This window comes from Cornus florida, unplaced genomic scaffold (assembly GCF_030987335.1).
Source record: "Cornus florida cultivar Cherokee Brave unplaced genomic scaffold, ASM3098733v1 CherokeeBrave_3.0.0_Hap2_Chr01, whole genome shotgun sequence".
NCBI lineage: Eukaryota > Viridiplantae > Streptophyta > Magnoliopsida > Cornales > Cornaceae > Cornus > Cornus florida.
In genome coordinates, this window is record NW_026775571.1 from 106,226,002 (window position 1) to 106,238,343 (window position 12,342).

Below are 12,342 nucleotides of genomic sequence, written 5' to 3' on the forward strand. Positions count from 1 at the left end.
GTTTATTAGCATCTATATTGGCTCCTTATTTATTCATTTGTTTTATTCCTATATGTTGTTGCGATCAAAGTTAATTATGGAATTGTGAGAATTTCATTCCATTGTATAATCACATCATACAAGACTTTTCTTGCAAAATGTTGGCCTGATAAACCAGTCCAATGGCGTGAACCAACATACTAATTTATTCTTTTAAAATAAAGGTATATGCGCTCAATTTGTTTCATGTTTCTCATTTTTTTTTTAATTAGGTTTGTTTATTTTCTCTAATTCTCGACAATACAGTTCATTATCTTTTTTTTTTTTTTGTTCTTTTTCTGCAGAGTTCATTTTGCCCTTGCTAATTGCTCTTTCCATTATTCAGTAAACGAGGTAAAATTATCAATTCGTTTCCTCTGTTAACATCATTAACAGTGTAATTGTGCAAATGTGAGGAGGTCTGACTGTAATAAAGACAAAACACGGGGTCAAAGCCCCCCTCCTTTTTTGGCCAAGAACCTTGGCCTTGCTTGGTTTGGCACTAACGTCTCCATTTTCAGAGTGACGTAAAAAACAGAAACTGCTAATTAGATTTGTTTGGAACTGAGCTTCAAATAATAGTTTTTTTTAGAACAGCAAAAGGTGGTTCTTACAGTTTTTGAGTTATGATTCTCATTTTTTCAGAAACACGGAGAACAGCTGATACTTAATAAATTGCGTTGAGAGGCGTTTTTTAAAACATTGCTTATATCATCATCTTAACCTTATCTCTTTTCCCTCTCTGCCATACACTCCTCTATCTCCATCTATGTGCAGATGAGGATTACCAGACTTCATCCAACTAAACCAACCTGATCAAGAAGCTTCAAAAGGTCATTTTCTGTGATTTTCTTGCACCAGATTCTTCTACAACTCACGACCGGGTCGAGCCATCTTCTTGTTCAGGTAAAATCATCGACCCCCCCTCTCTAAGATTCACAGTTTATGTTATGAATTGTTTGTTTATTATTGTCAATTTGATTAATTGAGTTTTCTTTCTTTGGTTTCCACGTACTCCCAATTTGGGTTGAGGTTTAATTGCATGGTTGGATTTGGTGGTGGTTATCAATTTTTAGAGATTTGTGCCCTACAACTGCAAATAATTAAACATTGGCACTAAAAATTAAAATTATATTAATTATAATCAATGATTTTTTTCCTTCTTACTTTGAACTTTGGTAGCACAAATACATTTTCCCCCTTTTCTTGAACTCATTCAAATGAAATGTTAGGCTATGACGGTTGCGTCATTTCAGCACTGAGAATACCACACCATTAGCAAGAGTGTTTATATAACGGCATGATTAGACTCTCTGATCTGGGCACCTATGGTACCTCTTGATATGTCTTGGTGGCTACTGATCACAAAAATTCTTTTACATTATAAAAACACACACATATATAATTATTTTAATTATTTATCTCTATATATAGAGAGAAACTACATTATAGCAATGACAATAGGTGGTTCAATTATATTATCAAATTTCAGTGATCTGTCCCAAACTCTCTACAATTGCAGGTAAAGTTCGTTTTGATTTGGATAATCAATTTATAAACATGATATATTTGGGTGGATTAACAGTTCACTTTATTTGGAGAGTTCAAAGGCTTGAGTTTGTTAATCTTTTCCTGACATCAATATTTGAAAAGGTGTTGATCCATACCAAACAAACTCATGATATTCAACTCCCATTCAAGGCTCTGTTTGTTTGCATGTAAAATATTTTTTATAAAACTTTTTTTATTTTTTTTGGTGTTTGATTCAAAATTAAGTTAAATATTTCCCAAATAAAATATTTTGTTAGAACTTAACAAAAATAGCGTACTCGGAAATTTTTTGGCTAGTTATTTTACAAGCAAAACCCGATCCAATCATAGACCTCAACCTCCTAACTACAGACCTCAACCTTCACTTCGACTCCCTCCCCCTCTCTCCCCCCCTCTCTCTCTCAATGCCATAGAAGCCTCTCTTCAAACCAAAACTGATAAGTTCTCTCCTCAATTGACACGGCTCCTCTTCACACCATACGACTCTCTCCCTTCATGGTTGGAAAACCTTAGAAAAATGTTTTGAATCTCTTATTTATCACCTTCAGAAATAGGTATGAATTGCTCACTCAATCTAAGTTTTTAATTTTTTTCGATTTTATTTTTAACATCCCTTAGGGTTTTCAATGTTCATCCCTTAGGGCCTGTATATGTATGTGTGTATATATATATATATATATATATATATAATTTTATATATGTTTTTTAGATTTTAATTTATTTTTGTTGATTTGATTTTTTGATGGGTTTTGTTTCAAGTTGGGTTTTGATTTTTTTTTGACTCCCATAACATTTTTCAGATGTGACCTCTAAATGGAAAGATGTGCATCATGTTAATGCACGTGGTAGCAAATCTGGATTTGGAAACATTATTTACTATGTGATAATTTTCTTTTCTTTTTGTTTCTTTTGGGTAAATTAGATCTTGTGAATGTGAATTAGTTAATTGGAGAATTGGAGACTAGCACTGCATTGATAAGGAATGATGTTGATTAATAGAACTTCTTTTGTTTTCTTTCTTCTTACTCTTCTTTTCTACAGTATAAACCCAAAGAACTCTTTAATGAACGTTGGGGTTTAACTTTATGCTCACCCTGTAGGCTCAACTATGTTAAATGACAATGACTCAGGAGGTGTCTAAGTCCTGTCCTGAAACAAACACCGGGTTTTTCAACGATAATTAACGTCCTATCTGTATTAATCCCAATGTCCAATAAAAACTTGACAACACATTGCAACCTTATCCAACTCCCCCCAAAAAAAAAAAAAAAAGAAGAAAAAAAACGATACAACAATTCTCTCTCTCTCTCTTACTCTGTATCTATACAGACTCTCTCTCTCTCTTTCTATATCTATATTTGTAGCTATTGATACAACAATTCTCTCTCTCTCTCTCTCTATATATATATATATATTTGTAGCTATTGACCCAACAATTCTCTCTCTTACTCTGTATCTGTAGAAACTCTCTCTCTCTATATATATATATTTATATCTGTATTTTTTTACTTACAAAAAAAAAAAATTGTATCGGCATCTATCACTACAACTCTCTCTGTGTATCTATCGCAGTCAATCTCCAAGGCTCCAAACAACTCCCTTCTCCCTCCCCTGTTTCATTTCTCCACTTGGCTAATTCTCTTCCAGAATGTGATTGTCGATCTCCATTGTCTCTTCACGATCGTAGGCTTCTCGAGGAGTTTGGGTGGTTCACTGGGTGTCCTTCCGTGATTGAGCTGTCCATGGGTGTTGGGCTTGAGGATTTGTGCAAAAAAGGCTTCCTTTGGAGGTGATGATGGGGTCAGTGGGGTCTGGGTTTATCGTTATTTGTATGATGGTGATGAGTTTACGGATTTGGGACACAGTAGTGTAAATCTCAATTATTTGATTGTTTACATTGATTATGTTTCGTCTCACCCAAGTGTAATTTGTAATTGGCTAATAAAGTATGTTTTATTATTAGTTCTGTTCTTCTCTTTTAACTGTAATAATTGGTAAGGTATGGTAATTATTGTCGATTAGCTAGAACATTACTTACTGGGCTTTCCAAGCTCACCCCTTTTTCGCCATATATCAGGCTATAGGTGGAGCTCAGTTTAGTGGATTGTGCATTTCTTTATTTACTCGTGACAGTTAGTGAGATTTCATGTACTGACTCACTTGTAGTGAGATTTCATTTTAGTTGTTTCTGGATATCAGTTGATTATCGTATGGGGTATGGGATTATGACTGTTATGGTTTATTCATGAGTGAACAAGAAGGCATGGTGGTTTTATTTTGTTTCATTCTATGAAAATTTCGGAATGCAAATGTCATTAATGGTTGTTATTGTGATGTATTTGTGACGATTGAGATGATAAGTCACGTACTTGTTGAGGTAAGGTCAAGAATACCCTGACCTAAACTTGGGGGCGTGATCAACCCTACAACAAGTAATCCCACTGTATGAGAAGTAGAGGATGATTTAGTTCTACGTCTCTTATATTTGTTCTCAAATGAGGTAGGTTGCTTAAACTGAAATAGACTACGGTCAAGAAGCTTTCATTTTACCAAGTAAGAAAATATGTTTAATGTTCAGTGATCAGAAATCTTGGTATATGTCTGGCATCTGTATGTCATCAGTTAAAACATCTGATTGGTAGTGCTTTATCTTCTATAAATTGAGTTAATTCTGACTTCTCTTCTTTGTCTTCGTTCCATTGGTGAAGTTTCTTTCATCTTTTTATCCGTTGAGTGGTCACTTTGGAGCAGATTTACGGAGACCGGATTAGCTGAATGGTTCAGTTCCAGACTATACTACAGATTTAATGAAACAAGTAAAATGCATACATATATATATATATATATATAATATAAACGAAGGAACAATGCTCATATAATCATATCCGACGACCAAGCAGACACCATTTAACACCAGCCAATGAGAAATATAAATAAAATCACCTTTTCAAGCACAAATCCAATAGCACCAAAATCTACCCTACTATGAAATCACAACCTTCTTCCCACCAATCATAATGAAAAAAGAATCCACAAACTTACCGAGATGAAAAGAGGAAAGGGAAGCAACATAATTAGTATGCCAAAAGGGACCCTGTGTGTTAAGGGCATTCCAAACTTGATATCGGTTAATAATCTTTTACGTGCTTCCATAATGAGGTGTTATGTTGTCATCTTTCAAGTGAAAGACGTCATTATCATGCCCAGCCACCATATATTTTGTTAAATCCTTTAAAATTATCTGTCTCTTAAGTTAGATAAAATTCCCCATCACCTCCGAAAATCTTCAGTTGATTTAAAAAAATAAAAAAAAAAAACTGGTTCCCATCGAAATCTAACTTGAACATCAAGCATCATCATCATCATCATCATCGTCGTGAAGGAAATAATTTTCTCCTTCCTTGTCATCATTTTTATTCTCTGCTCTCTCTCCCAACCTGTGCCATGCCATGTTCAACAACACTTACAGCTATAAACCAGCAAAGCAGCAAAAGTTTCCTAGAGGATTCAACTAAATAACTTGTCTCATCACAAGAATATGCAAATTCGTGCTCAAGCTTCCCAGGACAGCAAGTCAGGACTATCAAACAATTGATTTTCAGGACAAGGAGGATCGCTGATCCTTGCTGAAATATATGATGTTAGTATTACATCGGAGCGGAGCAAACCATCCAAGGCAGTCCACCTATCGTCGCCAGGTTAACACAAGGCAATATCATCAGATCCGCTGTGGATGGCCAATATAGTGCGGTCCTTGTCAAGTTCTGGTTTTGATGATAATGAAGAATAGCAAAGAACAAATGGAGCTGATGACATACCAAGTCGTTGCCAGAGCTGCTGGAAAGAAGAAGAAAAACAAAGCAGCAGATTCTGCAACAAAGAATGCAAACCATAAGATGCCCTACTCAGCTTGAAGTCCTATTCTTTTTTTTGTTAAGTCTAAATTGGCAATGCAACAGGAAGACAGGAAAAAAAGCTTGAGGTCCTACCCAGCAACCCCAAACTATAATACAAATAAAATGAAACTCAGTAAGGTGCCCAATATATAGTAGTTCATCTACAAGACAGTAACAAACTGAAATACACAGGAATAATGCTCATATAATCATAACATTGCCGAACTTGAATTCATAAACACCAGCCAATGAGAATAATAAGCAAAAGCACCTTTCAAGCACAAATCCGATAGTACCAAATTTTACCGTAAAAGGAGCAACATTCTATTCTTATCTAATAGTGCAAAGAGACCTTGTTAAGATCTTAGTTCGTAGCATTACTACTCTTTAGACATTATTGTTACAATGACTAGAGCAAATACTTCACTGCAATCAAGATACTAAACCTCGAATTGAACAAAAAGCATGTTGAACATATGTAAATATTAGAAAGTCCAATCTAGAAGACCAGAACCTTCACATAACAAACTAATTTCACAATGTTTAAAATACTCAAAAAGGATCTATCAACCGGCCATCCTGACTTATTTTATGATCATGATCTTTAGGCATTGCTTTCTGTAAATTGGTATCATCTATCTTAGCAAAAGAATGAACCGTCTACATCCAAAGTTGAGCGTAGATTCTGGCAGCATCAATCTACGCAGATTGACCTTCGTTGATGAGCAGAGCCAAACTTCACAGTTCGTAGTTGTGAGTAAAAAAAAAAAGCAATCAACAGGGAATTGAAAAACACAAGCTTGTTCGATAACATAAACAGCTTGTAAATGGATTAAAAATCCAAAAGGGAATCTAGGTGATAAAAGAACAATAATTAGAAATTTTTAAAAAATGTGCTCTACACACCTACAAAACTGGCCTCAAGGCACTTTTAGCAGTCGGATATATAGCCTTTGGCCCAATTTGTAATTAGTGAACATATATTGTAGTCAAAGTAAAAATATAACAATTTGAAATTAGTGATTTGAATAAAGCTACTATACCCTATTTTTTTAGTATTAAAGCAATAATATTGTAGTCAATGGTCAAATCTGAGAGATTTTTTTTATAAATTAAATAAGAACAATAATAATAAAAGCTTGAAAGCCATATACTCAGCTTAAGTCCTACTCAGCACGTCCATGCATTAATCAAATTAAAAGTCCATGCATTAATCAAATTTAAAAAAAAAAAAGTAAGATAGCCGAATGTATAGCTGCTTATCTAGTTTCATCTTCAATGCACCCAACAGTAACAAACTGAAATCAACAGAACAACGCTCATTTCATCATATCCTTCTTATTACCAAGCACAAATTTTAACCGTATGCACACACCAATTAAGCATACACTAATAAACACCTGCCAAAATTATAAGCAAAAACAGCTATTCAAGCACCAATTGGTTTAGCATAATTATAAAAAAATAAAAATAAAAATAACACAAATTGTTAGGAGCCAAAATCTACCCTATTATGCAATTGCATATATACCAACCATAATTTAGAAAAATCCACCAATAGATGTTTGCGTAGAACTATATTGTGTTGGGGGCAACCCAAATTGGATGTGGGTCAAAGATCTTCAACCTGTTTGGATAACAAGGTTTAATGTTGTTATCTTTTAAGTGAAAGACGCCATTATCATGGCCACGATACGTGTCATTAAATGCTATAAAGTTATCATCAGTGAAGTAGATAGAATTCCCCGTCAGCTCCGGATAGTCGAGAGTGGAGAGAGAAAATGAATGATTAGTGCCCAGAAACAATGCCCGGTCACCTAAGCATTCCACAGGTTCCCACTTATTGCAATCGAAATCCAACCTATGAACATCAAATCCCAGAGTCCAATAAGCAGCATCATCGTGAAGGAAATGACTTTCCCATTCCTCATTGTCATTGTTATTCACTACTACTTTCTCTTCCAACCTACGAGGATGCACAATGCCAGTTCGATCAACACTTACAGCTTTATACCTGGAAACCAGCAAAAGATTGCCCGAGGATTCAACTAAATAATGATCTAATACACGATTATAAGATCCTCTAAATTTGGCCCCAGGCTTCTTCAGACCAAAGGAAATTTTATCCAACACTTGATTTTTGGGACAAGAAGGGTCTGTGAGGTCCCAAGCTTCAATGCTATCATATGAGTTCATGGCATAAAATCGTTGGTCCTTGCTGAAATATATTATGTCACCATAGGCTTTGAACAAACCGTCCAAGACAGTCCACCTATCGTTTCCGGGTTTGCAGAAGGCAATAGCTTCATTACTGCCATAGATGGCCATTATAGTGCAGTCGTTGTTGTCGTCAAGTTCTGGTTTTGAAGATGAAGAATAACAGGGGAGGGACGGGGATGATGACATAGCAAGTTTTGTTACGTAACAACCACTCATTCTTCTGGAGGACAATGTTTCCTCGAAGGTGTCCATTCTGATATCGTTGTTTTGGTGGAGTAAGATTAGGAACTGTGTGATGAGAGAAGGGGAAGGGGAGGAATGATCGGATTTGAGGGAGCGAACGCCGCGAACGGTGGGGAGGGTTTCGACGGAAGGGAGCGGAATGTATGGGATATGAGGGGAGTCTATTAAGGGGTTGTAGAGATAAGGGTGACAATTGCGAGGGTGGTTAAAGGCCAACCATCCATGAGAAGAGCCCACACAAAATGCTTTGTTCGGCATAAGGAGGTCCCTCTGCCATGGTATACTAAGATTCTTCCGAACCCTAATTTGACTCTGCTCCGAAAGGCTGACGAAATGAAAATAGTCCTCCTCGTTGTTGTTGTTGTTGTTGTTGGACTCGTTGTTTTCTGAATTGTTGTGATCGAAAACAGCAACACCTGGAGGTACCATGAGCAACGGTAACGAAGACAGTGATCGAGGAGGACTTACAGGTGGAGAAGAAGAACAACAACAACAACAACAATGTCGGATCGGCAAAAAGGTCGCAGCTTTTCTGAAGCATCCGCCTCCTCCAAGGAGCAAACCACCACCACCCCCACCACCGATACTGGAGTTGTGAAAGATCGCCGGATTGGTAGAATTGCACCATGTTTTTAGAATAGACCGGTGGCAATACAGCAAGCGATCGCCAAAACTCCTCCAATTAGCCATTTCTCTCTCTCTGACTCTGAGATACCACTTAATTCGTGACCTAGAAATATCATCACTCCCATTTCTAAAACCCTAATTTATATTCTAGTACATTACAAGCATTTTTTATTCTGAAAAATGCTTTACAAGCCCCACAACACTTGGGTTGAACTGTTGGGCTTGGGTGTGGTAGCTCCTTTGTCTTATTAATACAATTTTTCCTACGGAACCGAATTGAGTGGGACGACTGGGTCAAATCTGTTTGTTATGGGTTTGGATCGAAAAGGTCTAACCCGAACATAATTGAGATTTTTTTTTTTAACCTGCCAAACAAAAAGATTATAAACATTATAGGCTTATATAGCAACAATGTAATACCCCTAATTTTGAAAAGGATAGTCTCGGTATTTTCAATATATTTATTATATTGCCTTTTAATTTATTTTATTATCTTTATTGTATTTTTATTTAATTGGTTATTTGAAATTTGAATTAAATTGTTTTATGTGATTATTTGGTTTAATTGTTGTTTACCTATGTGTCATGTGTTTTAAATTGAATTAAGTGTTTTTAATTATTTAATTGGGTTTTTAATTGGAATTAATTAGTTAAGCGGATTTAATTATTTAATTGTTTTTTATTTAATGCTGTGTTAAGTTACAGTTAACCTTGGGGTTGGAAATTTCACATTTGGGTAAGCCGTAACAAAGGTAGTTTCATGGGCCGACTAGGTTTAGAATTAGGGCTCTGTCTCTGATTAAACACGGATTAGGGTTTATGTTTTTACACCTATATATATATGGTTACTCTGTATCAAGGGTTGGAAAAAAAAAACCCTATTCACGTACCAAAGATACAGAGAGGGAAACAGAGAGCAGTTGTGGGGAAAACAGAGTGAGGCTTAAGAGAAAGTGTACAGAGAGGACCAAGGAGGTATTAGGAGGCTAGACAGTGTTGCAGTGGTTACCGGACATTGGGAAGACGGCGACAAGTTTTGAGTCCAAAACTTCAAGCAAGTTCTTTTCTTTCTCCTTCCCGTTGGCCTGTGTTCTGTGCACCTAGATATACTCTAGGGTTCTAATGGATCAATAATTGAATTAAGCATGTTTTTATATGTCAATTTAACCTTATCTTTGCCTTGAATAAATTCGGTGATGGTTCTTTAACGTTCATTACAGTAGTTATTTTCTTAAGCGTGATTTGCCTGTGGAACTTGTAGTTTTTGTTTTTGATTTCAACTGTTGTAAACACTCTATGGGGATTATACTGGACATAGTTAGGACCCTTGGGAATAGTCTAAAACTAAATAAAACGGATGGGAAGCGGCCGGCGTTGAAGAAGAAGGTCGCAGAAGTCACAGACGGACAGACGGCTCTCAGAGAGGGAGAGAGCCGACTCCATGGAGGAGGGAGCCGGCTCCCCCCTAGTGTAGAGCCGGCTCTAGGAAGTGTAGAGCCGGCTCTACCCAAGTAGAGCAGGCTCCAATAAAAATTGGAGCCGGCTCCCCTTTTGTTTATAACCTGTTCTCGCTCAGTTTGCTTCCAGAAGGTGTTTAATGCACTGTTTGAAGCTGTTGTGTGTGGGAACTGTTTAAAAAAATATATATTGGGACTTGCCATAGTGATTAAGAAGTTAACTTTGGGTATTAAGAGGTCTTTTAATTGATTAAAGTTTACCTCTAAATTAACGGAACAAACTGTATAAAATTTATGCACATTGTACACGATTAAGGGATGGAAGAAGACTTAATTGCTCAAGCTTATTTTTGAGCATTCCAGTGGGATCTAATATGTTTATAAATTGTTCTAAATACATTATAGGGTCATTGATGTATTGAAGTTGACCTATGCATGCTTTGGAGGCTAATTGTTGAAATAGTAAATACTTTCTGTAATGATATGGATTATCGTTTGGATTTTTAATTGCTAGAACATCAAATATCTTCCTGCAATTATTTGGATAATGTTTTGGAATGTAATTTACTAAATTATGATTTCTATATTGTAATTGGCATTGATATGGAGGATTATATGCACCGGTATGGGACGGTGGCATATTAGGGATGGTTTAGCTTCAAAACGCTAAGACCTAACCTAATGGATTAATGGAATGGATTGTAAGATATCGAATCCTAATTGTGACTAAGTCAGATCAGCTGTAACCAAGTTGGATGACTTCCTGGATTAACGGATGGTAGTTAAGTCATATCCACTGAATAAGTTGAGTGACTAACTAGTTGGTTTATTGTAGGTCAGTTTAATAAATTGTTAAACTGCTTACCCTGGATTTGGACGGATTTTATATATATGTTTCTGGTACCATGAGTTGAGCTTGAGTCTCAGACTTGTTGGTTAGGGTGCGTATATGCAGTGGATGCATAGCTGGTTAAAATAGGTTGAGGTGTACCCTGTTAGGTCTAGGTACTCATGCCCACCTTTGGGTGCGTATTCGCATGTTGCCTTCTATTCAGGTTGAGACCCCTATTATAGACTAGTGAATGTCCCTTAGTGTGGATATATTTATACGTATGGATTAGATAGATATTATGAGGTGTCTACGGTGTATCTGCGTATCGGGTCACTGTATGGATTGCAGTTAGATTAGAACTTGCTCGTGGGTCTGACCCACTCCTTTATTATTCTTTTCAGGTACAGGACGGTTCCAGCCTTAGAGCTTGATCGTGCTTGTCGAGGACAGTCTCACTTTCATTTGATTACGTAGGACTTCTCTCGATGTTTCTAGTATTATCTATTTTCAGTTTCATTCTCAGTTGAACTTTTAGTTAGGGGTCCATCAGTGGATTCCCAAGTTGTAACTTTGAAGTTTTGGAGGATTGGAGTTTCAATTTTCAGTTATACATGGAGGATTTTATAATTAATGTTTCTTTCAGTTTTATTCTATCTTTATTGTTCTTTTTGTCATCTGTGTTCGTTTTAAAATACTTTAATTGTTTGATATTCCCTCGGGTTTGGGCCTGGTCCTGATCAACCCGTGTCTCGGATCCGAGGGGTATCACAGTTGGTATCAGAGCACTCCAGGTTCAAGTGTCTCTAGGACGTTTCGTATTAAGACTTCCGCGTAGTGTTTTTTTTATAAAGCTCATGTTTAGGATTCGTTGAATTCTTTTACGGTTCGTTTAAACTCGTACTGATGTCTGTCTTTCTATGTTAACAGCATGGTTAACACTGGAAGAGGACAGAACATGAACAGTCGACGGAGGAGAGCAGCACGTAGACAGCAGGAACGTCTGCAACGTCGGCAAATGGAAGAAGAGCAGCAAATACCAGGGTTTCAGGAGGAGCAGGAGGAAGTTCAACAGACTCAGGGTCGGGACAGAGATTCAGAGATTCCTCCACACCTCAATGACCTTGTTGCTCGGGCTATAGAGGCTGGGGTAACAGCTGCACTCCGGAACCAACCACAGGTTCAGCAAGCACCTGTACCAGCACCAGTAGTTCAGACGGATTCTTGGGGAAAGGCTAGGAGCTCTTTCACAAAGGGGAGTCCACCTGTATTCTCAGGCTCTACCGATGCGAGAGCAGCTCACCAGTGGAAGCAGGACATTGAGCGTCATCTTCGTTTGGTTCAGTGCACGGAGGTTCAGAAGCAGATGCTTCCTACTTTCAAGTTAGTTGGGGATGCACTACAGTGGTGGGAGTCAGTTACCACCCCAGAGGAGAGGATGACATTGACTTATGATGAGTTCAGTGCTCGCTTTGAGGAGAAATATTTTCCCTATGCAGTC

At 37.1% G+C, this 12,342-nt stretch overlaps 1 protein-coding gene and 1 long non-coding RNA gene across 3 annotated transcripts; one reads left to right on the top strand and one right to left on the bottom strand.

Annotated features, from left to right (window-relative positions):
- The first annotated feature begins 1,518 nt into the window (after positions 1-1,518).
- Positions 1,519-4,247, top strand: LOC132312084 (uncharacterized). Its single transcript, XR_009483181.1, has 2 exons — positions 1,519-3,474; positions 4,074-4,247. It is a non-coding gene; the product is annotated as an uncharacterized LOC132312084 (long non-coding RNA).
- Positions 4,248-5,043: 796 nt separating this feature from the next.
- LOC132312090 (uncharacterized) lies at positions 5,044-8,577 on the bottom strand. 2 transcript variants are annotated; one of them, XR_009483185.1, is made up of 3 exons: positions 7,001-8,577; positions 5,388-5,439; positions 5,044-5,296 (listed from the first exon to the last, which is right to left on the bottom strand). XR_009483185.1 is itself a non-coding variant. In XM_059810339.1 (2 exons), exon 1 carries the CDS (start codon positions 8,355-8,357, stop codon positions 7,041-7,043), a length of 1,317 nt encoding a protein of 438 aa, XP_059666322.1. In that variant the 5' UTR covers positions 8,358-8,577; the 3' UTR covers positions 5,044-5,439; positions 7,001-7,040. The 2 variants fall into 2 exon arrangements, 1 of the variants encoding a protein (XP_059666322.1); XM_059810339.1 differs by having other exon boundaries at positions 5,044-5,439.
- Positions 8,578-12,342: the final 3,765 nt, after the last annotated feature.